The sequence below is a fragment of the Diplotaxodon limnothrissa genome, linkage group LG4, assembly GCF_057381915.1.
Source record: "Diplotaxodon limnothrissa isolate DT_005_m linkage group LG4, D_limnothrissa_male_GT1.1, whole genome shotgun sequence".
In the NCBI taxonomy this organism is placed as follows: domain Eukaryota; kingdom Metazoa; phylum Chordata; class Actinopteri; order Cichliformes; family Cichlidae; genus Diplotaxodon; species Diplotaxodon limnothrissa.
The window spans coordinates 23,024,501-23,051,076 of NC_140599.1; the positions used below are offsets into that span (position 1 = coordinate 23,024,501).

General features: G+C 41.6%; 2 protein-coding genes across 2 annotated transcripts; one reads left to right on the plus strand and one right to left on the minus strand.

Annotated features, from left to right (window-relative positions):
• On the minus strand, positions 1-26,463 carry tbcd (tubulin folding cofactor D). The gene is made up of 39 exons (XM_085352544.1): positions 26,010-26,463; positions 25,866-25,916; positions 25,656-25,753; positions 25,431-25,532; positions 25,171-25,317; positions 24,423-24,478; positions 23,404-23,536; positions 22,741-22,786; positions 22,113-22,245; positions 21,878-22,020; positions 21,718-21,778; positions 21,491-21,565; positions 21,292-21,386; positions 16,586-16,742; positions 11,053-11,110; positions 10,936-10,965; positions 10,500-10,585; positions 9,102-9,182; positions 8,929-9,002; positions 8,670-8,787; positions 7,132-7,192; positions 7,014-7,036; positions 6,894-6,925; positions 6,744-6,806; positions 6,584-6,660; positions 6,219-6,300; positions 5,998-6,116; positions 5,809-5,900; positions 5,326-5,466; positions 4,397-4,480; positions 4,000-4,158; positions 3,691-3,829; positions 1,689-1,810; positions 1,517-1,594; positions 1,340-1,426; positions 1,164-1,251; positions 346-455; positions 182-266; positions 1-95 (listed from the first exon to the last, which is right to left on the minus strand). Exons 1-39 carry the CDS (start codon positions 26,194-26,196, stop codon positions 72-74), a joined length of 3,597 nt encoding a protein of 1,198 aa, XP_085208670.1. The 5' UTR covers positions 26,197-26,463; the 3' UTR covers positions 1-71.
• Positions 18,985-20,935, plus strand: znf750 (zinc finger protein 750). The gene is made up of 2 exons (XM_085352543.1): positions 18,985-20,243; positions 20,350-20,935. The coding sequence occupies exons 1-2, from the start codon at positions 18,985-18,987 to the stop codon at positions 20,933-20,935; spliced, it is 1,845 nt and encodes a 614-aa protein (XP_085208669.1).
• Positions 26,464-26,576: the final 113 nt, after the last annotated feature.

Genomic DNA, 26,576 nt, shown 5'->3' on the forward strand with positions numbered 1-26,576 from the left:
TGTTTCCATGTGTTTTATTGGCAGTTAGAAGAGCTACCTGACATGGGGTGTTCTTCATTTCCTGTGAGTGATCAGGAAACCTGGACAGGGCCCTGCTGATTAAAGACAGCAGTTAGGATCAACTCAATTCAATTTGTTTGCCTTGTGCTCTAAACTCTCAATAATTACGCTAAATGGTTACCTTTGTAACTGGTTGTGGCCTGGGGACTCCTAACCAGTCGCAAAGCTGATTCCTATGTGGCCGAACTGTGGCGAGGTCGCTTTCCCTGGAAAGGAGCATGGCAACGTTTTACATACTGCTTATAGTCAGTTTATTTAACAGCTGCCTCCAGTATGACTACTTACCAGTTAGTGTCACTTAGCAAAGTCATGGCATCATCCAACACCTCTGGATCAACAACATCATCGTAGGTCAGAAGCATCTCATACATCTGGCTGGCTGTGGTCTTTCTTATCTACAGTTGTGAGAAATACAAATTAGAACAAGAGTCAAGAGCTATTCCAGCAATCAGCTATGCTTGATCCAAACATATAAACTGAGAACTAGACCTGATGACAATAATCATCACCCTGCATGTGTCCAAAGCCACATGCATATCAATTCATCCATTCATTAAAAGCGAGCACGTTATGCTCACATTTATTTTTATTCTTGGACTCTACTTGAGTAGCTTTGCATGATTCACAGTTCAAAAGGATTCATATATCTAATACTAATACAGTTCTGTTGATACACTGTCTGGAGGAAAAAAAGCTGTTTTAGCTCCTCTTGCTTTGAGGCCCCTTCCTTCTGATAGGTTGCCTCTCACAAACAAAAGCTTTGATCAGCAGGTGGGTGGGGCTTATGTGCTCACTGCCAGGGCTTTTCAGAGCAGAAGAAACTAGAAACTGTGTTTAGAGAAGTCTGAAAGCCAATTTTGCACTCTGTAACAGCGTGACAAAATAAGGAAAAGCACAATAGGTCCCCTTTAGTCCACTCAAAAATACAACGTGATGGGGCTCTAGTTTTCCTTAGAGCTGGCTATAAATATACAAAAAACATAAACAAAGCTGAATGTACAGTAATTAGGTGTTGAGATCTTTCCACCTGGATGAAACTGTTGATCAAAAAAACCCAACAATCCTGCTTCAAGGATAGCGGTGCACGCTCCAAGTAAACCTACCACAGGAAATGAATGGCAGAGCAGCAGCAGCAGCTGGGACAAAACCTTCTTTCTCACCTCACCTTGGAACTGGATCAGCCCACATAAACTGGGAAACACAAACCGGCATAGTCAACATACATTTAGCTTTAGCGATTTGCATCATGTGTGCATTTATCAGTGAGACAGAGACTTACACTGATATACATGCTCGCAGCTTGGAAATGTCTTTGGACTTCTTGAATTCTTTGCAAAGGGCCAAAAGGTCCACACAGAACGGATGACTAAGAAAACACAGGCAGAAAAAGTTTAGCTCTGACAAACATCCACATTTAGTTTAATACAAAGAAAGAAAAACAAATCACAGCACTCACTTCTCTTGCATGGTGAATATTTCGAAGCAGCTGTTAGCAAGAATCTGATTGAGCATCTTAAGAAAGGAAACGGACACTCTAAAAGGAAAAGAAAAGAGAATATATGCAGCTTTTACAAGTGTAATGTACTGAAAACAGGACAGATAAAAAAAAGCCTCACATCATCACGTACCTGTCATTGTGAAGATTGTCTCTGAAGATCCTCAGCAACGTTTCTCCAAATTGTCCCAGAGCAGCACTATCGCTCTGAATCAATTTCAGATGGTCAAACAGAGACTGGGAAGAGAAATGCACCTAAACAGAAACAGAAAAAACTAGTAAATATATATAAAAAAATAAATAAAGTGTTATTGTAAAACAGTATGATGTCACAGTGAAGATGAAGTCTGAGCTTTTTGTATATAAAACTACATCATTTTAACTGATCATACATAATAACACCCAAGTTTTGGCCACTGTAAGGTCCGTGTCTATAGTTTAATGCTTGTTCCAAATGGAAAAAAGTGTCTCACGGTGTTTAAGAGACAATAAATTCAATAAGACAGGACAGATTGACAACCCAAGAGTACGTGTACATGCAGTACAAAAACACTGCCGTGTTACGACTCTTTTCCTGTCATTCAAAGGCAAAGGTAGGAAATGTAAATAGAAAAAAACTGAGAAAAAACAGAAACCTGGACTATAATATTAAAATTACTGTGAAGTTATTGCTGAGCGAGTGCAAACTTGAGGAGCCTGGGAAAGAAAAGCATCAGATATTATCAGACCACCGCGAAGAAAGTGTCAAATCTTGACATTTGCAAGATAGCAACATAATATAGTTGCACAATGCCCTATAAACAGAGTTACTAAGAAACTCTTGGCTGAAAATCTCATCCACATTAATGCACATATATACACATAATAATAACAGTTTTTAATGTTTCAGTGGTTAATTTTCTGTTTTACGCCTCCAACTTTTTTCTGTTGTGTGGCTGCTCTTTTTCAGGGTCATGTGGGCCATCTACGTCCACACAATTCCTGGAAAGTTGGTAGATGCTTCATGTCTCTCTGGCCTGTGTGAATATGTGCCTGTGGTGTGAGAACAGTATTCTTGGCCCATGGATTGATGCAGTCTTGGCTCAGTTTCCTAAATGCAACCCTGTGCAAACATATCACTACTTCTCATCTCTGAGGATGTATCTGCAGTAAAAACCACTGGAAGACCAGGACGAGAGCTTGATTGCCTCTTGGGGAATATATTTAGGCCACCACTGGAAGACAAGTTTGACTTTACTGGCCCCACTGCTGCTATTACAAGCATTAAACTTATTTTCTTTAGTACATCTATAAACACTAAAAGCTAAGAAATAACCTAACTGGCTCCAATTTGTGTGTGCAAGTTCTCCTCCGAGTGATTGGTTTTAACAGGTTAGGTCATAACAGACGAAGGGGGGAAACTTGATCAACCCCAGCTGAGTCTCCCGACTGACGTTGAGTAAAATATTAGGACAGGAAATTAGCTAAACTCCAGATACAACCTATGGGATGTTCCCATTTTGAATCTGTAGGTAAGTCTGACTCACGCTTGGCCATAAAAAAGACAAGACGTAATCAGGTGGAGATGAGTAACATAGCTGGTATCAATGACTCGATGGACTGCCGTAAAGGCAGGTGTTATACGTCAGACACGAGATCAGAGTGCATCAGACTGATAGCTCCCCCTGCTGGTCTAAACTCAACCTGAGTATCAACACAAATCTTATTGTGTGTTGATCTTATTGTGGGATGTTTAATGCTGAAAAGTACATTTCTATAATAAGCCACTGCTTTATTCTACGCACAAATATCATTAAACATCTACTGGACTTCATTAAAAACACAAAAGCCCACAATAAGAGGTGCTAAATTTGTCCCTCTTTTCTGAGACGACTGAGTTCTTTAACATCTACCGGATGATGTCTTTCGAGTCTGTGTTAGCCAGTGCGATCCCGTTTGCTGTGGGAGCAGACTCAGGGTAGTGGACAGCCACAGAAGCAGGAAATCATTCCTACCGGTGATCAAACTTTACAGCTCAATAGGTGAAAATCTCTAAATCCCTCACTGCCAACCTTTTAGACGTTTACAGATTAAAACTATCACCCATCTGCACATAACAATGTAAAGATTTGACAATATTCAACTTCTCCACCTACTGTGGACTCTGTGATTCCTCCCACAGACACGGTGAGCCCCAGCAGAGTGTGGTACTGATACTCAAACAATCCCAGCAGCTGGGCGATATACTTGAAAGCGTGAGATGGAGCATTCCAGTTCAGAGTGGTTGTGGTCTCACTGAAACACAGAGCAAATGGGTCACAGATCAGCAAATAAAGCTGTCATCTACGAAACACTGTTAAACTGCATGTGCATGTGCCAAAACCGACCAAACACAAAAGGCTGGTTAAAATTATAGCAATTATTAAAGCTCCTAAAGCTACTGGTTAACTGTGGTAGTGACTCACATGGGGAAAATGCCCAACAGCTCCTCTCGGTGGGGAATGTGAGGTACTACAGGATCTGTGCTGTGAAGGAGGTGAAGGAAGATGGTGCCAGCGTGGGCTCTGTAGCGATCAATCTTCTCGGCAGATTGCTGGGCCAGGCAGCACATCATACATTTCACCCTACATACATTAGTGTGAAATAAAGACAATGAGCACTATCACTATTCTCTCACAGTTGTGTTTATACAAGTTTTGCTGCCATCAAGACTTAAGAAAAAAGATCTTGAACTACAAGAAGCTCAAAGGCAACATTGGATATAATTTATATGACAACAATAAACAGTAAAAGTAAAGTTGGAGAGCCTAGAACATACAGAAAAAACAGAACATATTTAAATAATTAAAGATTCGTACTCACATGTCTGCTGAAAGGATTTCTGGAGCACTGCTAGCCACCAGCATAGTCACATCTTTCAGACTAGTCATTGCCGCCTCTCTGACCCTGAGCAAGTGACACACACAGTATATTTAAATGGCATGGGCTTGAATAAACCCCACCACTTTCTATTAAATCTATCAATCTATTACTTTTTTTTAAGGTAATCTAAATGGACTGGAACTTATATAGTCGTTTTCTACTCCATCTGGGCACTCAAAGCGCTTTATACTACATGCCTGATTCACCCATTCACTCTTACTCATTCAATCACTTTTTTTTCTATGCTTAAGTGCTTTCTATCTAATGTTACACACATTCACCCTCTGATGGATTCATCAAGGGATCAAACCAGGGGATCAAACCACCAACCTTCCAGTCAGTATTTGAACTGCTCTACCTGCTGAGCTACAGCCGCATAAACAACAGAAGACCGTTGCAGTTTTACAGGATTCTGCAGTTTTACAGTCAAATTAGTTTCATGGCTAAAGGGCACAATTTGTTTATGTGAAATGCTGATCAGGGTGTTTATTCAAAACTTAAACACAAGCAACTTGTGAATTCTTGATTATATATGATGAAAATAAGGGAAGGACTGTCTTCATTCAGTGTTATTACGAAAGAAAAAAAAAAAGATTGCAGGTAAACAAGGAAGAAAAGCGATTCAAGAGAAAGAAGAAAATAACAAGATTACTAGACAGTGTAACGCAAGCAGCCCATCCCATGTTGGAGACAAGTGACAAGCCTGGTGACATTCCAGGCGTGTCGGTAACCGTGGCCTGGAGCTACCTGTGACATGGGCACGTCCCTTTGTGGAGGGACAGAAGACCAGACGTCTCAATGGGGAAGAATTCTTCCTCCCCGAGGCGGTTAAAAGAACATATGTGCCTTTGAGGAGCAATTTCACTCACCAGGCCCCGACATCCCCTCTGCTGTCGGTGGTGTAATCGACCATACTGGAGAGGAGAGTGCCATACACCTCATCTACATTTGCAGAGCACAGGGTAGAGTCCGGAGAGCCTTCAGCACATGCGCCTGCTTTCACACTCACTCTGGTGGAGAAAATGAAAAACAGTTTGCAAATCAAAACATAATTTAAAAGGACAACGAGAAATATACACAAACCACAGCAAAGAAATTAAATTTGAATTTTGAGGAAAGATGCTATCGGAGAAATGGCCAGACATGCCCTTCAGGTCCTGCAGGTATAGTCGGCCAATTGTTTATTTTAGCACCACTGTCTACATATCCACGTGTTTAAACTAGCAGGCAAAGAGCCGAGGACAGACAAACAAACATAACAGTGCACAAATACACACCAAAGAAACAACAGGGTAGAAAAAAATGTAGATAGAAGATGAGAAGGCAATAAGCGTGTGCATATGAATACTCACTGAGCTACTGATGTGATTGCATCTCTCCTCGCCTCAGTAAAAGTCCCTTCCTTCTGGGTTTCAGCGCACAGCTGCCGAAGGCCTTCAATGATCTATCGCAAACACACAAACCAATTTATACCTAAAATGCAGAGACAGCTAGATGGAAAACAGCTTGAAAATGAAAGTGTGGACACACTTCAAACACACCTGCTTCAATTTGCCATGGATCATAAATTTTGGCAGACAGCCGAGGGCCAGGGCAGATCCGCAACGAGTGAGCATCTGTGGGTTGTTAAGCCCTTCAGTGTACTGAGACACCAGAGCATCTAAACATGTAAGGACACGGACATGTTACAGACATTAACCAAATCATACAGATGAAATCCATATTTGGTTATAGAATAATGAGAAAACCATAGCTAAGCTACCTTGCATTTGTGGGTCAGCCTGGCCTGGACTGGCCTGGTAGTACTCCTCACACAAGGCAGACAAGGCTGATACAAGTGCAGCCTGCAGACACAGGAAAGGGAAGGCCAGAGAGTAGAAAACAGAAAATAGTCCACAAATAAACAAATGGTGACAGTATTTGATTCCACAGCTTTGAAAATGACCATACTAGTACACACTCTGGTGGAGCAACCACTTTACCTTATACTACAGATACCTGTGTTTTGCTCTATTGATTGGTTACAATAAACAGATATAACTGACGTATAAAAATGAGCATCATCATTCTCACTGGTTCCTGGAATGACCTCAACATTAGAGAAGAATGAAAAGGCATTAAGCTTACCATAATGCCATCCTTTGCTCCACTAGAAACAAGATGAAGAGTCTTTATGGTGTCGTCTATAATCCACTGCCAGCCAGCTGTAACATAATACATACTGTTAGCTGTGATGTTGGAAAAAAAAAGAAAAGCAAAACCTCAGTGCTGTAAAGAACTGCCTTACTAATGATGGGGTCGTTCTTGAAAGGCATTTTGGACAGGGACAGCTTTTCTATAAGACTACAAACTGTGAAAAAATAAAAAACAAACAATCAGGAATCGTCAGCATGTCATGCAACTATTTTTTAAATTCCAACTTTGAATGTAAACTTACTTGCTGGTCTCATCAGCTCTCCACCAAAGCCCCTATGTAACAAAATAAACATAATTGTAATACGAGTAATATATTACTGATCTGCCATACTGCAAAGCTAAACAGATTATTTCAGCATACCTGTACTGTTTTCGGTCGTGTAGCTGAAAGTGGGCCAACAAATTTAAATGAGCAAGAAGAGCAAAGTTTGTTTAATTTGAAGTTAATCTTGAAACTATTTTTAAGTTCATGCACTTACCATTTGGTGAATGTTCTTTAAAGCATCCACACATTCTGGAGAAATCATGTCCACCACAGTCCTATGGGACAAATACAAGCCCGATTTTAATAGTGCCATCATTTAATGTGCCAAAGGCTTACAGGGCACTGTCAAAGCACGCTGCTAAAACAATTACATGGACACTTTGAAAACACATCAAATCGTTATGGGTTATCTATATTGATAAGGACTCAGTAATGTGTTAGTAACAAAAAGATGCCATATTCAGGGAGTCCATTTTACTGAAATTTGTATGGCCCGATGTGCTTCCATGCATGCCTGACAACATCAGGGCATGCTTCTAATGAGATGAAAGATAGAGTCCTGGGGGAATCTCGTCCCTGATTTCAATCAGGGCATCACTGAGATCTTGTACTACCTGGTGGCATCAGATTGACCAAAATATAATGTACCAAAGGTGCTCTACTGGATTTAGGTCAGGTGATTGTGGGGGCCAGTCAAGGGTATCATCGTCCTCCAGGAACTGCCTGGACACATGAGGTCGGACATTCTTGTCCACCAGGAGAATGCCAGGACCCAAAGCGCCAGTATAGGGTCTGGCAATGAGTCCAAGAATTTCATCCTGATACTTAATGGCAGTCAGTGTGCTGTTGGCTAGCCTGTAGAGGTCTGTGCATCCCTCCATAGATGTGTCTCCCCAAACCATCAATGACACACCACCATATACTGAATGATGTCACAGGAATCAATATTTTCCTTGGCTTCTCCAGATCCATTCACGTCTGTCATGTGTGCTCAGGGTGAACCTGCTCTAATCTGTGAAAAGCACACGGTCCTGCCAAATGTGGTATTTTATAGCAAATGCTAATTGGGCTACGAGCACGGGGTGCTACAGGCTGTAAGGCCCTTAGGCCAGCCTCATGAAGGCTTTTTCTCATTGTTTTGTCAGAGATATTCACACTAGTGGCCTGCTGGAGGTCATTTTATAGGGCTCTGGTAGTGCTCATTTTCTTCCTTCTTACACAAGCAGATAGGCGGAGCAGATATCAGTCCTGTTAAGGGGTTAACGACCTTCTACGACCCTGTCCAGCTCTCTTACAGTAACTGTCTGCCTCCTGGAAACTCCTCCATGCTCCTGAGACTGTGCTGGGTGATATAGTAAATCCTTTGCCAGTGGCACATATTGATGCGCCATCCTGGAGGACTACCAGTGAAACCTCTGCAAGGTCCAGTGAGGTATGGCCTCATGCTAGCAGTAGTGACACTAGCAAAATGTAGAAGTGGTCTGTAAAACCATTCCTGTGTTGGGGGTTGTGTCATTGTTTCCCCTCTAGTGCACCTGTTGTTAATTTAATTAACACCAAAGCATGAGAATCAAACCAACAACCCCCTCTGCTACTTAAACGACCACTTTAATATGCCAGAAGTTTAACTGACTTAATGCTTTACTCTGATTAAAAAGTGTTTTTAACCCGTGTACATTAAGGTTTAAAAAGAAGTTTCAGTTCTAGACCAACCCTAGCTAATGCTACTTTTATTGTGTATATAAAGCCTACCTGTTGGTTTGAAGGCCCACTTTGTACAGAGCATGTGTGATCTGCCCGCAAGCCTGGATGGCTCCATGCCGGCCATGGAGATCAATACCCACGGCCATTTTCAACAGCTGCGGTAAAACTGAAACCGAGCAGGGAGGGGGAGTATAAAATTTCCACTCTTTATTTTTAATTGAAGGTTTCATTCAGTTTCATAAAGCATTTAGCAGTTGAACTAAAAGACAAACATTGACTGAGGAACAGGTAGGGTGACATTGTTTACCTGTTGCTGCCATATAATCAGGCACTTGAGGCGTCAAGTTGTGGAGAGCTTTAGTGGCAAGCTCTCGAATCATACTGCAAAATATATACACAAAGATAAATAGATAAATAAATAAGTGAAAACAAAACAGTGTCCTTTTCACATTTGGCAGCATTATTAATGCAAGTACTTACCCATCCCAGTGGTTGATCTTCATAGCTACTAAATGGTCGATCATGGATTTGGTGTACTCTGGGAAACCTGCTATATAGACACTTTGAGACAAGTAATAAAAAAATAACAACACACATAACAGTTTTATGCATGTTTTGGTAACCAATAGAATGCAAACATCAGTTTAGCCACACTTAAATCACATCTGCTATCACTGTGCTATGTTCCTTCCTCGTTCTGTATTCATTCATGCCCTGAGGCTAGCATCTTTATTCGTTTTCACCGCTTAAATGTTTACTAAGTTGGTGACACATTCCTGCCAAAGGTGCAGATTCTTGTAAAGGCTAAAGTTTTTCTGCACTGGCTTCAATATACACTTTATCAAATGTGTATGTGTATATACTGGGTTATAATATTAAGATTTTTGGTGCCGTTACAACTCAGTTACCTTAACCCAAGGTCATGTGATGATGTGATGATGGACTGTACACTTTATGTAAAAGGTTAATTTGAAGCGAGTGAAGAGTGGAGCCCATTGACATAGCAAAGATGAGGTGTGCTCGTGTTGTGGCAACTTGTCAATCACAAGGTAGCCACTCCCTGAAGCATGCCATGGTTTACTGTCTATTTCACTCTGAATAAGACTGCAGTGCACACAAAGACCAGTTTGCTGTACTGAAAAGGTCTTGAAACTGATTAATCAAGAAATAAGGAAAGTGTTTACTATAGTATAAAATGGAAAAAAGTGTAATTTTCTTATAGACATAATAAAGTGTGACCTTATTTTGTCATCAGTCAAAGAAGAATCCAAGATTATGACATTTCTGGACAGGTTTCTCTTTTTAGAGTGGGAGGCAGGGTCTATCTTCAAGAGCAGCGGTCCCCAACCCCCGGGCCTCGGACCGGTACCAGTCCGTGAGTCGTTTGGTACCGGGCCGCAAGAGTTGAGGCTCGGGTGTGAAATGTATGGTTTTCAGGGTTTTTATCGGTTTTCAGCGGTATTTTGTTATCGTTTTTATCATTAACTCTGTTTTCCTGGGTCTTTTCACGTGTGTTATGAATAAATCTTCTTTTTTTCGGTACCGGTACTAGTTTTATTTTGTTGTAATTATCCGCGACACCTTAAAGGCCGGTCCGTGACAATATTGTCGGGCATAAACCGGTCCGTGGCGCAAAAAAGGTTGGGGACCGCTGTTCCAGAGAGAGAGTACACAACCCACTTTTGGCCCGAATGATTTTTTTCTTGCTTGTCACTTATAGTGAGATAAGATATTTTTAATTAGGGACAACACACATAAACAGTAATGTTAGGAAAAACTGAGATTTAATTCTGTGCTGTGCCAGTGTGAAAAGAAAATGTATTACCTGTTTACAACATTTATTTTTTAGGCTACTGTGATTTGTGCAGTGTTTCTTACCTGATGTTCAGGTAGCAGTTGTTGAGATTACCAACTGCATAGTAGTCTGCTGTTGTTAAGATGTCAATACCATGAGGAAATGTCCCCTATTGAGACACAAGAAACCAAGAAAGTGCTGAGATGTTTCTACTGCATTTCATTAATTAAAGGTTGCTCATATTATTAAACACTGAGCTCATGATTATGAGATAGAAAACACACAGTTAGGTTCCAAATTCAAGAAACGATCTCACAGAGTTATTGCTCGAGGTCTACTTGCAAATCAAGCTTTTGCTGGTGCCCTGCAGCCATACTGGGAGGCTATTTCTTTACTTAAAAGGTTCTCACTAACAAGGCAAGTTTGAGCATGAGCTAGATATTTGGCAACAAATAAGCTTCAAATCACAGCGATTCTGTTAGTCACAATGTTCATGTAGTCAATACTGAGGTCACAAACCTGTCTGCCGACATTCTCCTGGAAGGCAGCCTGGGACAAAAAGAGACAAAATGAACTGCTGTCCTGTAACTGTATGTCTTAGTTAGGAAAGCATGGGATGTCGAAAAGAGAACTTACAGATGCAGCTCTGCGGCAGTTAACATTTCGATCAAACACAGCAGTGATCAGCAAAGCACTGCAGAAAGACACAAAGTATATGTTAAATACATTCAACCGCCACCAAACGTGTTGGAGAAGGTAATAACTTTTTCTTGTCACAGGGCGTTAAGTAAAGATGAATCAGCCTTCTTGTACTTTGTTTTTATAATTTTTCTGCTTGACGGATACTTCAATTTTAGAAAATTCTGTAGTTAACGCTTAAATACAGTTTTTATGCATATGGAATTAAAAATATACTAATATAAATGTTAGACTGCCCCATTCCTGTGAAATTAACCTCAATCTTCACCAACAGTGTACAGATTCTTATGAGCGCACAGATGAGTCAGATGCTAGGTTTCAATTACATCATTATTGCAAACTGTGATTGTGAACCACAGATTCTCAGCACAGACGGTAAACCATAATATGATTAAGCACGACTGCCTTCTGACCTAAATATCCCCACACCACGTTTAAGTGGGGGCCAACCTGTGACAGGCTGAGACTGACTGCTGTTGTCCTTTTTCCCTTCATGTACCCAGCTTCAGCAAGATCCCAGCATGGAGATTTACCAGCTGCCCAATTTGGCTATGCTAACTGCCCTCACCCTGAGGGTTTAGAAAACAAACTTCCTGGCTGAACTCTAGACATAAAGGTTACTCTAAATTACTTTTACCACTGCTACAATTAGTATATAGTTTATTTATTTAAGTTAGTAAGAATACAAGTGCATGAGTGTGCCCCCAAGCCACTGACAAAAGTGAGTTTTCTGTGAATGTCATCAAGCTTTGATGAATAGAGCAGGAACCAGCTTGTCTTAGCATTGCTGCCAAACGGCGACCGAAACCTACAACAGCAGGCGAAACCTGGCAGTCCTGTAGGCTAGAGAAAGGGAGGGTGTTGTCGCGACTGCTGATGATAATTTGCAGGGGTTCAAACTGACACTGCAGAGCTGGTCTGCACAGTCACAGGCCACAGGTCCATACATGCACACCAAGAAAAAGAGCTCAAGGATGAGATAAACCGTTACTATTAACAAAGACTGAACACATGTCAATGGGTGATGTCGTACTTCTCTGCATGGTTGCTCATTAGATGGGAAAATCTCCCGATCTTGGTTTTTATTTTTAGAGCTAGTTCTGATTTTAAAGTGAGGCATATAAAACATTTTACTCAGCAAGTACCGTCTGTTAATGTTCATGTAAAAACAAACAAACAACGATTTCAGTACTTCTTGCCATGCCCGTATAAGCATGCTGCATGCAAATGAAGTCTTAACTAAATGCCTGCAGTTTAACATAGCGGCTGCTGCAGCAACATGAGGGGAAAACATGCAGAAAGAAATGCACTTCTAATAGAGATAATGCAGTCTAAGGTAACAGAACATAAAAATCATTTTTATAAATTTGATGAGGATTGTAGGAAAAGACCAGATTTTGGTTCCTTGTTTTTCTAAAATAAATTTCCCTTCATGCTGCACCAGGGTTAAAAAATACTGAGATAAACCTTTCTGCACCAAACCTATAAACCTTCTGTTTTTCAGTCAAACACCAAAACAGAGCAAAATGTGCTCTTTAGCAGATATGCTAGATAATACTCCAAATGTCAACGTCCTGCAAACCAGGAATGCAGATCTTTAGATACTGGATCTCATTTCAAAACCGAAACGTAATATAAAAAGTTCTATGTAAAAAAAAAAAAAAAGGACTATAGCCTTTATTTAGCATATAAAGCCCATGTTGTGCATTTGCTTTAAAAACAACAACAACAAAAAAGTACTTTTCCCACCCACTGCCTCAGACAATTGGAGCTTTACTGAATCTATTTGATTTTTACAACATAAAAATCCAAACTTGTAGCCTATTCTAAATTGAACACATGAAAACATTATCAAATGGCGATGTATGTTGCCTGTGTGGGGACATGCAAGACTGATATGACACAGAAAAACTGGTTTGAGGCAGTAAAAACACCTTGCAGTTTCTATGCAAATTGTAATGATAATGTCACTCCTAACAGCTGCAATCAAATGACTTGACTGATTACTTGACATGTCACGTGCACCGATCTCTTGATTTCAGCCGGTTCTTTGCAAAATTTCTATCCTCCATTTTCAACTGTATTATATTAATTAGAAAGGTGTTGTTACACCCCGGCCTAGGCAACCGGGGTGCAACGCAGAAAAATAAAAATAAGGAAAATAAACGAGAAAAACTAATACGGGCCATCCACAAAAAATAATCCCAAAACGAAAGTATCGACCACTATTTTCTTTAAAGCAAAATATATTTATTTACATCAAAACACCAAGGCGCCAAACTATTTACAAGGGGGGGGAAGATCGCGACCATGACATACTGAAACACAAGGCTTAAATACATAGAAGGAGCAATTAGGGAATAGACCACAGGAGGGAAACACAGCTGGGGCAAATTAGAACTGACGAGACAGGGAAAATGTAAACTGAACACACTAAAATAACAACAGACCTTCAAAGTAAAACAGGAAACACATGACAGTCACGCAAAAACAAAACACTGACACACCGAAACGTAACAATTCCCCCTACCCAAAAATCAAACATGTAACCCTAAGTGAAATGTTTTGATCAAAACCGGATGAAGGCTGGTGGAGGCTGGAGCGGTCCCACGGACCCTCCAGCAGACGACGAAGGCTGGAGCGGTCCCCCCGGACCCTCCAGCGAAGGCGGATGAAGGCTGGAGCGGTCCCTCGGACCCTCCAGCGGAGACGGACGGCGGAAGCGAAGGCAGACGAAGCTGATGAAGGCTGGAGCGGTCCCACTGACCCTCCAGCAGACGACGAAGGCTGGAGCGGTCCCTCGGACCCTCCAGCGAAGGCGGATGAAGGCTGGAGCGGTCCCACGGACCCTCCAGCGACGACAAAGGCTGGGGCGGTCCCACGGACCCTCCCCCCGGCGAAGGCGGATGAAGGCAGACGAAGCTGATGGAGGCTGGAGCGGTCCCACGGACCCTCCAGCAGACGACGAAGGCTGGTGCGGTCCCCCGGACCCTCCAGCAGAAGCGGATGAAGGCTGGAGCGGTCCCTCGGACGCTCCAGCGAAGGCGGATGAGCAGCCCACCAGCTGCACACACGGACACGCAGCCCACCAGCTGCACACACGGACACGCAGCCCACCAGCTGCACACACGGACACGCAGCCCACCAGCTGCACACACGGACACGCAGCCCACCAGCTGCAGAAGGCTGGAGCGGTCCCCGGGCCCTCCAGCGAAGACAGAAGGCCGAAGCTGTCCCTCCTTCGGACCCTCCAGCAGACGACAAAGGCTGGGGCAGTCCCCGGACCCCCCAGCGAAGGCAATCCCGGACGAGCCCCCATATGTTACACCCCGGCCTAGGCAACCGGGGTGCAACGCAGAAAAATAAAAATAAGGAAAATAAACGAGAAAAACTAATACGGGCCATCCACAAAAAATAATCCCAAAACGAAAGTATCGACCACTATTTTCTTTAAAGCAAAATATATTTATTTACATCAAAACACCAAGGCGCCAAACTATTTACAAGGGGGGGGAAGATCGCGACCATGACATACTGAAACACAAGGCTTAAATACATAGAAGGAGCAATTAGGGAATAGACCACAGGAGGGAAACACAGCTGGGGCAAATTAGAACTGACGAGACAGGGAAAATGTAAACTGAACACACTAAAATAACAACAGACCTTCAAAGTAAAACAGGAAACACATGACAGTCACGCAAAAACAAAACACTGACACACCGAAACGTAACAGTGTTTCTAATTCTTAAATGCATTAACTTTAAACTGCTCAGGAGGATAAATGCTGACTTTGCTTGAATATTAAACCGCAGCAAGGTACTGAAGGAATCTAATGAAACTGGAGATAATTCTCTAAGTAATTATTTTGCATTTTACTAGTGGAATAACGATAATAGTTTTCCTCTGGGGAAATGAGGTTTGTTATACATTTTCTATAACAAGTGAAATTACTTTGAAAAAGTAATTAATTATAGTTACTAGTTACTTCTTCAAAAAAAGTAACTGAGTTACAATATTCTAAAAGTAATTAATTACTTGAAAAGTAACTATTGCCTTACTTTAAAAAAAAAATGTAACCCTCTGGGGTCCAGGGTATAATTGGCCATTTTTCACTACTTTTGATGTTTCCTTTACATTTCACCGTTAAAAACTATTTACTTTGCCTTGATTGGTATCATTGTTTTTCAGCACAACCTCACGTGTTTGAATTTACAGTTATGTTTTCATTTTGATATACTGTATTAACGCAATTGATCTAAAATCAGACAAAAAAAAACATAAATTCCAAGTAGAAAAGGTCTTTTACTGTAACAACCACAAACATGTTTATTTAATCATATTTCATAACTTTAAATGCAAATATAAATTGCCAATTTTAAAATCATATGCACAAGTTTTGCAAACAACAAGTTATTTGCAGCCATTTACCTTTTACCCTTTTTAAAAAAAAACATTTCAAACTATTTACAGAACAATCAGCTGTTCTGCATTCAATAAGATGCCACACAAATTATTTGTGCCACTCCAAATAAATAATTTCTGTCCACTATAAAGGAGAACATCACAGCTTGATACCTGCAGATAGCAGTCACCTCATTGCTCGGACACACAACACAAAACTATCCACAACACTACACACTAACTACACAAGACAACACATTAACTACACACTCCAAACACGCTAAACGTCACAAATCTCTCACATCTCAAAACTGTCTCTCTCTCTTTTTTTCTGCTCTCTCTCTCTCGCCATCACTCCTAAAACTTCCCCCTATTCGTAAACAACCAAATGTCAGGTTGCCATATCATTTTTTGATTGGTCGACATTTTTCCACCAACTCGAAAGAGGTGTTTTTTGTTTGTTTGTTTTTTGGTCATAAGCAGAGAGTGCTTGCTAGCGCTGTCCTTAGACCGTAAACGTGATGAAACTATTGAGGAAAAATGCGTATATATTGTTTATCATGACTCTGGTTTTACGTGGCCTATCAACACAATTTAAAAACTGGTATATATCACCTTGTTGCTTTGTCATCTTTAAGTGGTCATGTGATTGGGTTACCACAACTACTTTATTCTTCCTCAGTCAAACAGCAGCACTCATGCGATTGTTTTGCCCCCTTAGCTCCAGGTGTTGTGCAAAAAAGTGATCGTCGGCCAGAAAGTGATTGCCGCCCGTGGGAGCGTGCCGCTGCTTAAAGCTGTAGCGCCCAGATTACTTACAGCTACTTCCGTGCAACTGATTATAGGTGCTGGAAGCTAAACACAGCTTCAACCGTCTGTTTGTTGAAAAATAGTAACGCGACCGCGCCGCATTTTCTTGTTAGTAACGGTAACGGCGTTGTAACGATAGGAATTGTAATTAGTTAGATTAGTCGTTACTGAAAAAAGTAACACCGTTACTTGTAACGCCGTTATTCCCATCATTGCCTATGTGTAGCAGTGTTTCATGTGTATAAGGGAAGGTTACCTGGCAATCTGAGTGACAAAAGGTTTGAGCTCCTTGGGTTCATAAGCCCTCGCAAAAGACCAGCAGACGTAGCAGGCAGCATCACGCACATTGGAACCAACACTGCACGCTCCTCTCTTTTCCTCGTAGATTAGGGACTTGATAATGAGTGGCACAACTGCAAGCAGACACCGCAGTGAGATGAAAAGTTGTCAGAAATGTCCAAAATATATATTACACAAACTGCATGAAATGTTTTTGGTAAGCAAAGATCACTACTTTATCTTCACAAAGCTTGACTTTTGCAATTCCAGATTAAAGGAGAGTAATACAACATGAAAATAAGCTAGCACCAGTTCATAAGACTTTTCAAGGTCAGATTATGAACAATATAGTAAGTGCATGTTATTTAGGATGATTATCAAAATAAATCTGTTTCATAATAACAGAACATTTGTTTTAACAGAAAATAAAAAGGACTAATAGGAGAATAAATGGCCTGCCTGCTATTAAACTTTATTTAAAACTTCATATACATTATTTGTTCAGTTGGAACCAGAAAGGGGAAGAAGGATTGCAACCCCCCCCCCACATGTAAATCATTGCTTGAGGCTTGACTAATACCAGGTACATCAGTGTTGCCCGAGGGCCTTGCTGTTTAGATGAAAGCTCCACCCACAGGTGAGACAACTCCTCAGAGATAGAAACTCACCACACAACAAATATCAAACACATTCATGATCACACACACGTTCACCCACTCTGAACTCCGAGCACGTACCGACGGAGGTGTCCTGACCAGAAAGTGCCGTGCGGCGTGAAGCGTGGAGCAGCCCACTGGATAAAGAGGATAAGATACTGACCCTTTGGCTAGAGAAGGTAGGGTTTGTTTTGTTTTTTTCTTTTTTTGTCTTTCTTTTATTAACACTAAACTTATTTTCAGCACTCTATCAAAGCATTTCTTTGCCAATGGATAAGACTGACTGTGATTTGTAATGGTGTTTCTAACCATTTTTATTGGCTGCATAAAGGGTAGGGATAACTGTGCACCTGCTACCTCTTGATCCTAATTAGTCCCTGCTCAGGCTGCAGTAACTGAGCCACAGGTAAATATCTGAGCTCTGCAGACAACCTTTTAACCAGGTCTAAAATACTTATTTAGACAGCAGACAGACAGCCTTCTTTAAAGAATATCATCTTTAAAAAACTAAACTTACCTGATCTCACTCCATCCAGATTTATTTTAAAAAAACAAGTAAGTTTAGATCCTTTATTTTGTTTTTTGTTTTTGTTTTTTTAAAGCTGTATTATAATGAAAATAAAGACTTGTTATAAGAAGACTTTCGAAAGACTTTTACTTCTTAAGAAGGGAGTGGTTTTGCATGCTACCACAGTTGGGACAGAAACTCGAGTGGCAACTTCTTGCAACAGCGCATGACAAGCAGGTTCCTCTGAGTCCGCCCACCAACACTGAACTTACAGCTTTAGGTGATGATTCGTTTCAGAAGCCTGAAGTGCTACAGATGCCATCCTCGTTTGCAGACTTACTAATTGCTGATATTGTTCAGCTAGCGTGAACGCTGTATCACAAGAAAAACTATTAAACAATTACTTCCAATACTCATGCGTCTCCTGAGCTGGTGAGCTCATCAAGTGATAAATTCATCCCGCAGGTGTAGTCATGGGAAGCAGGTGGCTGGTGGTTCCCACGCCGACAGCGCAGAGTTTAGTAGATTGAGAGCGAGAGAGGGAGCGAGCTTGTCTCTACATGCCCTCGAGGTTTGTGCTAGAAAGTGTGTAGTCTAACTGTCTAGTGGATTAGCGACTCTCTAACATTAGAGGCGTGATGAGCAAAGCAATCGCAAAACCGACTGTCGAGTGAAAGTGCGAAACATGTGGAGGTGTTTGCAGGCTGCCGTCAATCAACCAAAACGAAACTAGGACAGAACTGCATCTATGCAAACGTGTGGCAACATTTTTGCATATGGTAGGCTACTTTACATATTTGGGTATATTTCTGTTTGGTGTCCAAAGCACTGTGAAGTTGCAGAAATACATTAGCCCGAGGGCTCTGTGTTTTGTGCAGCTAGAGATTTTCTGGCTGAGCAGCTGAAGAAACACTCACCGAAAAATCAACCACTTTTTACGGTAACCAGTCAAACAACTTGAGCAGGCTCATTACTTGACAGCAAGCTTGGGAATCTGGTACAGAGTAGGGTTGGGCATTTGGATGGATTTACTGGCCATCGGCAACTGGCCTAGTCCATTGACATTTGTGACTTTTTTTGTAAGACGGGTGTGTTTTGTTTTTTTTGCCGATTTATTGGCATGTTTACTTTAGAATAGAGGTACTTCAGTAAAATCTAAACCATTACTAAATCTCCAACTATGACACGCTATACTCTTCTTTCAGAATCAAGATGGAGACTGTTCAAGAACGCAAGCCAAAAAGACCCCACTATATTCCCCGACCACCAGGCAAGCCTTTCAAGTACCAGTGCTTCCAGTGCCCATTCACCTGCAACGAAAAGTCCCATCTTTTCAACCATATGAAATACAACTTGTGTGAAAACTCCATCTCCCTCGTATCACAGAAAGGTGGGCAAACAGCTAGACAGATGAAGGCAATGGCAAAAGCAATCCCTCCTAAAACTAAGGATTTAACAAATGCCCAACCAGCAGTTCAGAACAACACTCCAGAGAAGCAGGGAGCTGAAGAGAAGAAAGCTGAGAGCACAGATGACACAGAAAAGGTCGATGTAGGGTGTGACAGTCCAGTCATCAAGGACAGTCAGAGTGCAGCAAATCCAAATATGGTTTCAGAGACACAGAGCACGGAAAGCAACGAGGAAAAGGATCAGACGCGCCCATCTGCCTTCTCACCTGTCACACCCAACCGTGACGGAGCAGAAGCTTTCAAGACACCTGTGAAGCAGACCGAGGACTTGCAAGCTCCTGTTCCCACTTTCAACCACCCACGCTTCCCATGGAGCACGGTTTCATCATCCATTCCCTTAAAATCATTCGCGCCTCTCTTGGTTCCCGAATATTCTCCTTATCTCCAGCCTGATCGGCCCCTATATCCACCTTACTATCTTCCAGGAAATCACCATGTGAATGAGCCAAACTCTCCTTCCTTTCAGGCAGATTTTCTGGATCCCCAGAGGCCTATGGTACAACAACCAGTGACTCCAGCTAACACTTCCCCATTTCCCTCTTTCCCATACAGGTACTGCCATCCTCTTCACCCAGGGCACCCTCTGCCTTACACTCTGTACAGACCCCACGAGCTTTCTATGCCAATTGCAGGACACAGATATATTCCTTTGGATATGTATGGCCCAACTTTTGGCCATAAAGACTATGACTTGTACATACATTCACGTGCCAGTCTGAACCACCCACACACTTCTACACAAGCAGAGAGCCACCACGGGCAAAGTGGAGACAAGGCAACAAGGCTGAGTCCCAAAGAGGGCAGCTCAGCTCTGGGATCCCCTGACAGACCCAGCCAAGCTCACATCATCCAGCGAGACATCGAGGCGCTGCAGTACACCAACATCAGTGAGTCACAGATCGGCCCACAACTAGGAAACACGTCTACAGCGGTGCAACACATCAAAAATGACTTAAGACCAGAGGAGTGTGCAGAAATGTCAGCTCAGCACGTAGACAGAGGGTAAGCAAAATTCAAAATTTTGGATGTATTAATTTTAAAAACGTTTTTGTTTCTATTATTGTATTGTTATGTTGTGTACATTATGGTTTTGGCCTTTCCGTTTCAGATTAGCTGCGAACAGCAGATTTTCCTTCATGTCTGATTCTGATCCACATCCTGAAACTTCATCAGAGCGTCATGAAGTCGACAGCACAGATGATATGGCTCCCCTCAACCTCTCAACAAGAAACCAAGACAAGGAAAACATTCAGTCTGTCGACAGACTGAGCTGCTCAGACACAGTGAAATCAACAGAGCATGAGTCGCCCCTGAACCTCAGCCTCAGAACTTCTCAGACCAGCCCTGTATGCAGCTCTCCAACAAGCACTTTAGAAGATCTTCAGCAGAGCTCCATTGAAAAGCTGGATGAAGAGCCTTGTGACCAGAGGCAGACTGCAGCTCTAGCACTCTGTCAGCTAGCCATTGCAAGCTCTGCAGCGTCTTCACGTGACTTCAGTACTATAGACGAGCCCTTGACAGATTCCACAGAAGCTAAAAGTCCTGTTTATCAAGAGAAGAGCAAACAAACGACCAGGGCCAAGGCAACAGCAATCAAAAGACCACACAGTGGAAAGGCTGAAAACAAATGCCATAAACCCAAGAGAGTAAAAGCGCCCGGACGGGTTCTGAGGAGGAGATCTCGTTGCTGCTAACAACTAAACTCTGACTATAATAAGGACCATCTCTGATCTAAAGTCTAAAAGCCTCATTGATAATGGACTTCTTATTGTATTGATTTAGCACTGAAAGATTTGACTGTTTTAGCCAATAGCACTGCTACAAGGTTAAAAATGTAAAATGTTACACTGTTCTTTTTTTTTTTAATCTCAGAAATGACTTGAAAAGGTGATGAGCAAATTTTGCAAGTTTTCTAAAAGTTGAACAATTTTGTAAAGCAGACAACTGTAAATGTCATGTCATATGTATAAAGATGCTTAATAAAATAATAAAAGTTGTTTACAGTAGTCTGTGTATCATACATTAAGTATTGAGATATTAAATCACCTACCATCTGTCAATCTGGAAGGCAGCAGCAGTCCTCTTCTACCCAGTTCAGCAAGTGCCAGGCAGCCTCCATGCCAAGCGTTGTCTGTTTCCTGGAAGCTTCAGGATCAAAACACATGCAAAGCATATCAAAACGCAGAACATTGCCCCTCTATGAGGGGTAAGTAACAGAGAGAGCCGAAATGCCCCAAGCATGAATGTACCTGAAGCAGTCCAGCACTGATCCAACCACCTCATCTGCCAGCTCCTTGGGAAGCCTTCCAGTCACCCTCCCAATGCTGAGGGGTTAAACAACATAGATTACTGTAACACAACAACTCTTTCTCATGATCTGCTTTTGACATGTCAAAATACCAAAGACAAGCAGCAACATGGATGCGTTTTTATAAACAGTTCAGGTTTTTCAAGTGTCATATAAAAGGTTTGTTACCCCTTTGCTGCAGACCAGCGCACGATTGTTTCCTTATCTTTCAGTCCCAATAGCAGATGTTCTGTAGAATAACATGCAAATCAGATTTTTTTATTTTATTATTATTTTTAAATGTTTTGTAAGGACAAACATTTTAAATTAATTGGAAGCAGAAACTTACCAATGACAGTCTCCACTTCCTCGGGAATGTCGTAGTCCTCCTCCTGTTCTTTTGTCTCCACTTCAGAGGTCGCACCAGTACTGTCTGCAGCCGATTGGGACATGGAAAGGTTTGCTGCTAAGGATCGGTTGCCTCTCTGATACCTGAAAATTTTGCATATTACAAAAAAGCACACACACAAAATGCATTTCTGTGTTTCTGCTTATTTTAAAAACTAGCTGGTACTAAATCTGACCTCCAAGCGGCCAAACGGGGCTTTAAAAAGGTAAGGCCGAGCCTCTGGGTTAATTTGACACCAAGCTTCCTCAGCATGGCCTCGCTGCTCTCTGACAGATGCTTCTTTTCCAGACACTGTAGAACTGCAGGAGCTGAGGAAATTTATTTATTAAATTTATTACATGAGCGAACACACAGGAATATAAAAAGTTTGTGGAAATTAATACTTAGATTGAAATATTTTCCAGGTAGTGAAGCTATTAAACAATTAGTTAAACAACAATCACATGCCAGTTATACAAGAGACAGCATGTCAGTGATTCTTTTTATTTATTTATTTTTGTCCCCAAAATGAGACTGTAGAGCAGGGGTAGGCAACTCCAGGCCTCGAGTGCCGATGTCCTGCAGGTTTTAGATGTGTCCTTGATCCAACACAGCTGATTCAAATGGCTAAATTACCTCCTCAACATGTCTTGAAGTTCTCCAGAGGCCTGGGAATGAACTAATGATTTGATTCAGGTGTGTTGACACAGGGTGATGTCTAAAACCTGCAGGACACCGGCCCTTGAGGCCTGGAGTTGCCTACCCCTGCTGTAGAGCAAAGTCTTGCTTCTTACTTTGTGCATGAACAAAGAAAAGGAACCTACCATACTGCAAGAGGTCATCTCGTTTTCCATGCTTGAAGAGCTTTGCCTGTAACATAGTTTGTTTTTTTTAATGCAGCTGGTACATAGCTGCACTTTTAAGCATCTCCCATTAACCACAAAAACATGTAAGCTTGAGTTCTGAAGTCTTGAGACTAAATGCACAGAGCCAGTTTTGAATGCCCTAAGCAACACCTTGGCTCCAGGTTCATTTAGCAAACATTAAGTGCAAAGCGACGCTTTTTAAAAACATGCTATACAAGTTTACGTGCCAATTATACAACATTCATGTGCATGCTTGTGGGATCCATTAGATCACCTTAGATTAGACAAAGTGATCTAAACGTAGCTTATCAATGAAGGTGTAACATGGGAAAAAACTTCTGTTGTCTTAAAAAAAAAAAAACAAGAAACGTTTTTCTTAAATCATTAGATGAAATTGAATTAAGTCACTTGAAGCAAGAGATCCCACACATGCAGCAGGTGCATAACACACCTGCTAAAACCACACAGGCTATTGTGTGAAGCATACCAGTCATGTCAGCTCTTGTAAGTCCCCCTCAACAGGTTTTTATACACACAGACTACACTGTCTTCAAACACACATACACACACAGACAAGTATGCACACAACATACAGGCTTGAGTGTGAGCGCATATGTTTACCAGAGACTGCAGAGCACCATCCAACACCACAATGTTTCTTAATGATTGATCATTGGTCTGGGATATAGTGGCTAGATTCCAGTCCAAAAAGTCTCCGAGGCGCTTCTGTTTCACATCAGGGCGAGTCACGAACCTGCAGAGTCATGTAAAATAAGACAACACCATGAAAGACCAAATCGCTGACACTAAATATAACAAGAGCAATCTTGCCCTCTACTGGATAAAGACCTGATTACAGATCAATAGTTTTAAATTGTTTGTTGGAATTTACTTCGAATCTGAGATATATTTGTAACCAGGGGCAAAATGCTTTAGTAATGATCTTGTATGGTTTTCAGTAAAAAACATATTTTCACAAACATAAAGATGCAAAATTAAAAACATCGTAACTGTGTTTTTTAGCTTAGCTTTGAAGCAACACACTGTAAAATAATTAAGATTATGGTCATTTGAAAAATACCCTGGTTTCCACTAGACTGAAAGTGACTATGATGTCAGCAGCACCTGAAACACACACCACTCCGGCTTCCTCCCACCGTCCAAAGACATGCAGCTTGTGGGGATAGGTTAATTGGATAATCCAAATTGCCACTAGGTGTGAATGTGCGAGTGAATGGTTGTCTGTCCCTATGTGTTGGCCCTGCGACAGACTGGCGACCTGTCCAGGGTGTACCCCGCCTTTCGCCCTATGACAGCTGGGATAGGCTCCAGCGACCCTGAAAAGGATAAGCGGAAGCGAATGGATGGATGGATGGATATCCTATTGCTGGAGCCTACACGGTAACGCCCCTCCCCCACCTGGGACAGTCTGATCACCTTTCTTTGTTTCTCCCCCGAATATTCACCACTCATCAATCGTGTGAAACCATTAGCGAAGACAATCAAAGTGTGGCCAATGGGAGTAGGTTGTGTACTCCACGACAGATTTAAAAACATGGACTGGAGCATGTTTACCTCTCAGGTATGTTACTAAAAACACTGTTTAACTTTAAGTGTCTGTGTGGTATTTGTCCACTTACTTTGATACCAATACAGATGCAGCATTTCTTGCACTGTCGCTCACAACTAGATAAGACTGTGGAAGAAAAAAAATAGTGCGATTATTCATACTGTTTAAAAATACACAAACACATACTGTATTATGCAAATTTGAAAAAATTGACAAAAATCTTAAATGACAAGATTAAATCTAGTGCCAATATCACACTGCTGGATTTTCTTGTTAAGGAATCTCTGGTGGATCAGTTTGTACAGGAAGGCATATATATCATCAAAAATCAAGCCGCAACACTACATAGCGACTCCCAAAGTGTGGGCCGGGACCCCTGGCGGGATGCAAAGGCACTGTAGTAATAGAAATTCACCTTAAAATTACTCTCAGATATGTACAGTTAAATATTTCTATAAAATTAGTTTATGTATATAAAAAACTGGTAATATGAGATGGTTTACTCCTTATTCTGACCTAATTTCACTACTCTTGTACTGAAGTTTGTGTCTCAGTGGAAAGTGGGTCACACATTGGCCTTAGCACTTTACATATGACTGAGTAGCATTAGCTATCTATAACCAACAGCCTTTGTTATGTTTTTTAAATAAGTTTTTCAAGGAAACACATCACTTTCTTTCTTATTTTGATTTGAGTTAAAAATTTAAGACTAAGTGGGCCCCATGCGATTTTCTTTTTTAAGTAGGCCACAGCACTCTTGACTTTGGCAATGGCTATGCCAAAACATAAAAACATCATATCACTTTGGTATAACTAACCTTGGCAATAGCTAGAATGCGATCCATGATAGGCTCTCTAGCCTTACCACCATCTGACTCGAGGTGGCCATCCAGACGAGAAAGATCGAAGGGTATGAGGCAGGTCATAGACAGCCATAACAACAACATGTACCGAGTTTCCCAAGTCTGGAACAAGTAAATAAATAAAGATCAAAACAATATACACTATTGCCTATAGGTATATGTAACTGATGCATCAGTGTGAAGCTATTATTTTTCCCTTTAAACTAAAGCCTCACCTCAGAGTCACTGGGATCCTGTCTGGACATCAGGTCCAGAACTGGCTGGACATCGGCCACCTCATGAGGAAAAAGCTGCATGAAAATTTTATAGCCTCTGACCTAACCAGAAATAAACAAACAACGTGCAGGATTAGTGAATCTGCTGCATAAGACATGCGTGAGTGCAATCACATTGCGGCTTTTATTCAGTGCAGTCAGGAGGTTTTTAATGAGAAAACTGACCTTGCAGATTACGTAGAGGAACTTGAAACACAAATGAACCAACGAAGGTGGAGACTTTTCACTCCTTATAAAGTCCAGTATCATATTTAACATCCATTCTAAAATAAAAAAGGAACAAAATAAGGAAGGAAGTGTTTTTATAAACTGCAAGCTCCTTTGACTTTTTATAAACTGAGTGATTTTATTTGTAAATTAGCTGTTGTAGTGTACCTAGATGAGGGTCCAGCAGATGAGGCTGCTCTTGATATCTGTTCATTATTACTGCAGGGAGAAATTAGCAGACCATCACGTCTCCAAACTAATCACTTAAAATTGCTTATCTTGGGGAAGCTGATTTATTTGTGACCGTCTCACCTAGGAACCTCTCTGTAGTAGACTCCCTTGGCCCCAGGTCTCCGTGGACCTCCGGCAGGCTGGAGATGAGGGCTGTGGTCTCGCCTCTCTCACTGAAGCTGCCCAGCACACAAGTCTGCACAATAGCGTCCGCCTCTCCTCCTCCTTCACCACCGGAAAACCCATTCTCCGTCTCCGATAGAGGCATTATCGCAGACCTTTAGCACGAGTATCTGTTGCAAGTTATGACAGGTTTAGCTAGCTAATATTAGCATTTGTGCGAACAAATAAAAGCGGAAAGGTGGAAATTATTCCAGGAAACTGGTGAATTGAATTAAAACATATACTGATAAGATGCGTAGGAGGTTCAGAGAGTATACGCGCGAAATATGGCAGCTCTCAAAATTACATAAACTTCACTGGACACAACTATTGTTGATGTCTATAACGATGCAGCTAGCTGTTGTAGTCGTACCCCGCCCCGGTACGGCAAGCGAGATGGCTCACGTGGTTAACAGGGGCGGAAAGAAAAGTCCCAGGTCACGTGTTCTCTAGACCGTATTAATGCAGGATATGTTTACTAACCTT

What these genes read in the sequence shown, in the direction of transcription:
- znf750 (XM_085352543.1), top strand. Translation starts at nt 18,985, where the DNA reads ATGGAGACTGTTCAAGAACGCAAGCCAAAAAGACCCCACTATATTCCC. An exon ending in GCTCAGCACGTAGACAGAGG is followed by an intron (nt 20,244 to 20,349) that starts GTAAGCAAAATT and finishes TTTCCGTTTCAG; the next exon opens with ATTAGCTGCGAACAGCAGAT.
- tbcd (XM_085352544.1), bottom strand. Translation starts at nt 26,196, where the DNA reads ATGCCTCTATCGGAGACGGAGAATGGGTTTTCCGGTGGTGAAGGAGGA. An exon ending in TTGCTAAGTGACACTAACTG is followed by an intron (nt 267 to 345) that starts GTAAGTAGTCAT and finishes GCTCCTTTCCAG; the next exon opens with GGAAAGCGACCTCGCCACAG. An exon ending in GGCCACAACCAGTTACAAAG is followed by an intron (nt 96 to 181) that starts GTAACCATTTAG and finishes GTCTTTAATCAG; the next exon opens with CAGGGCCCTGTCCAGGTTTC.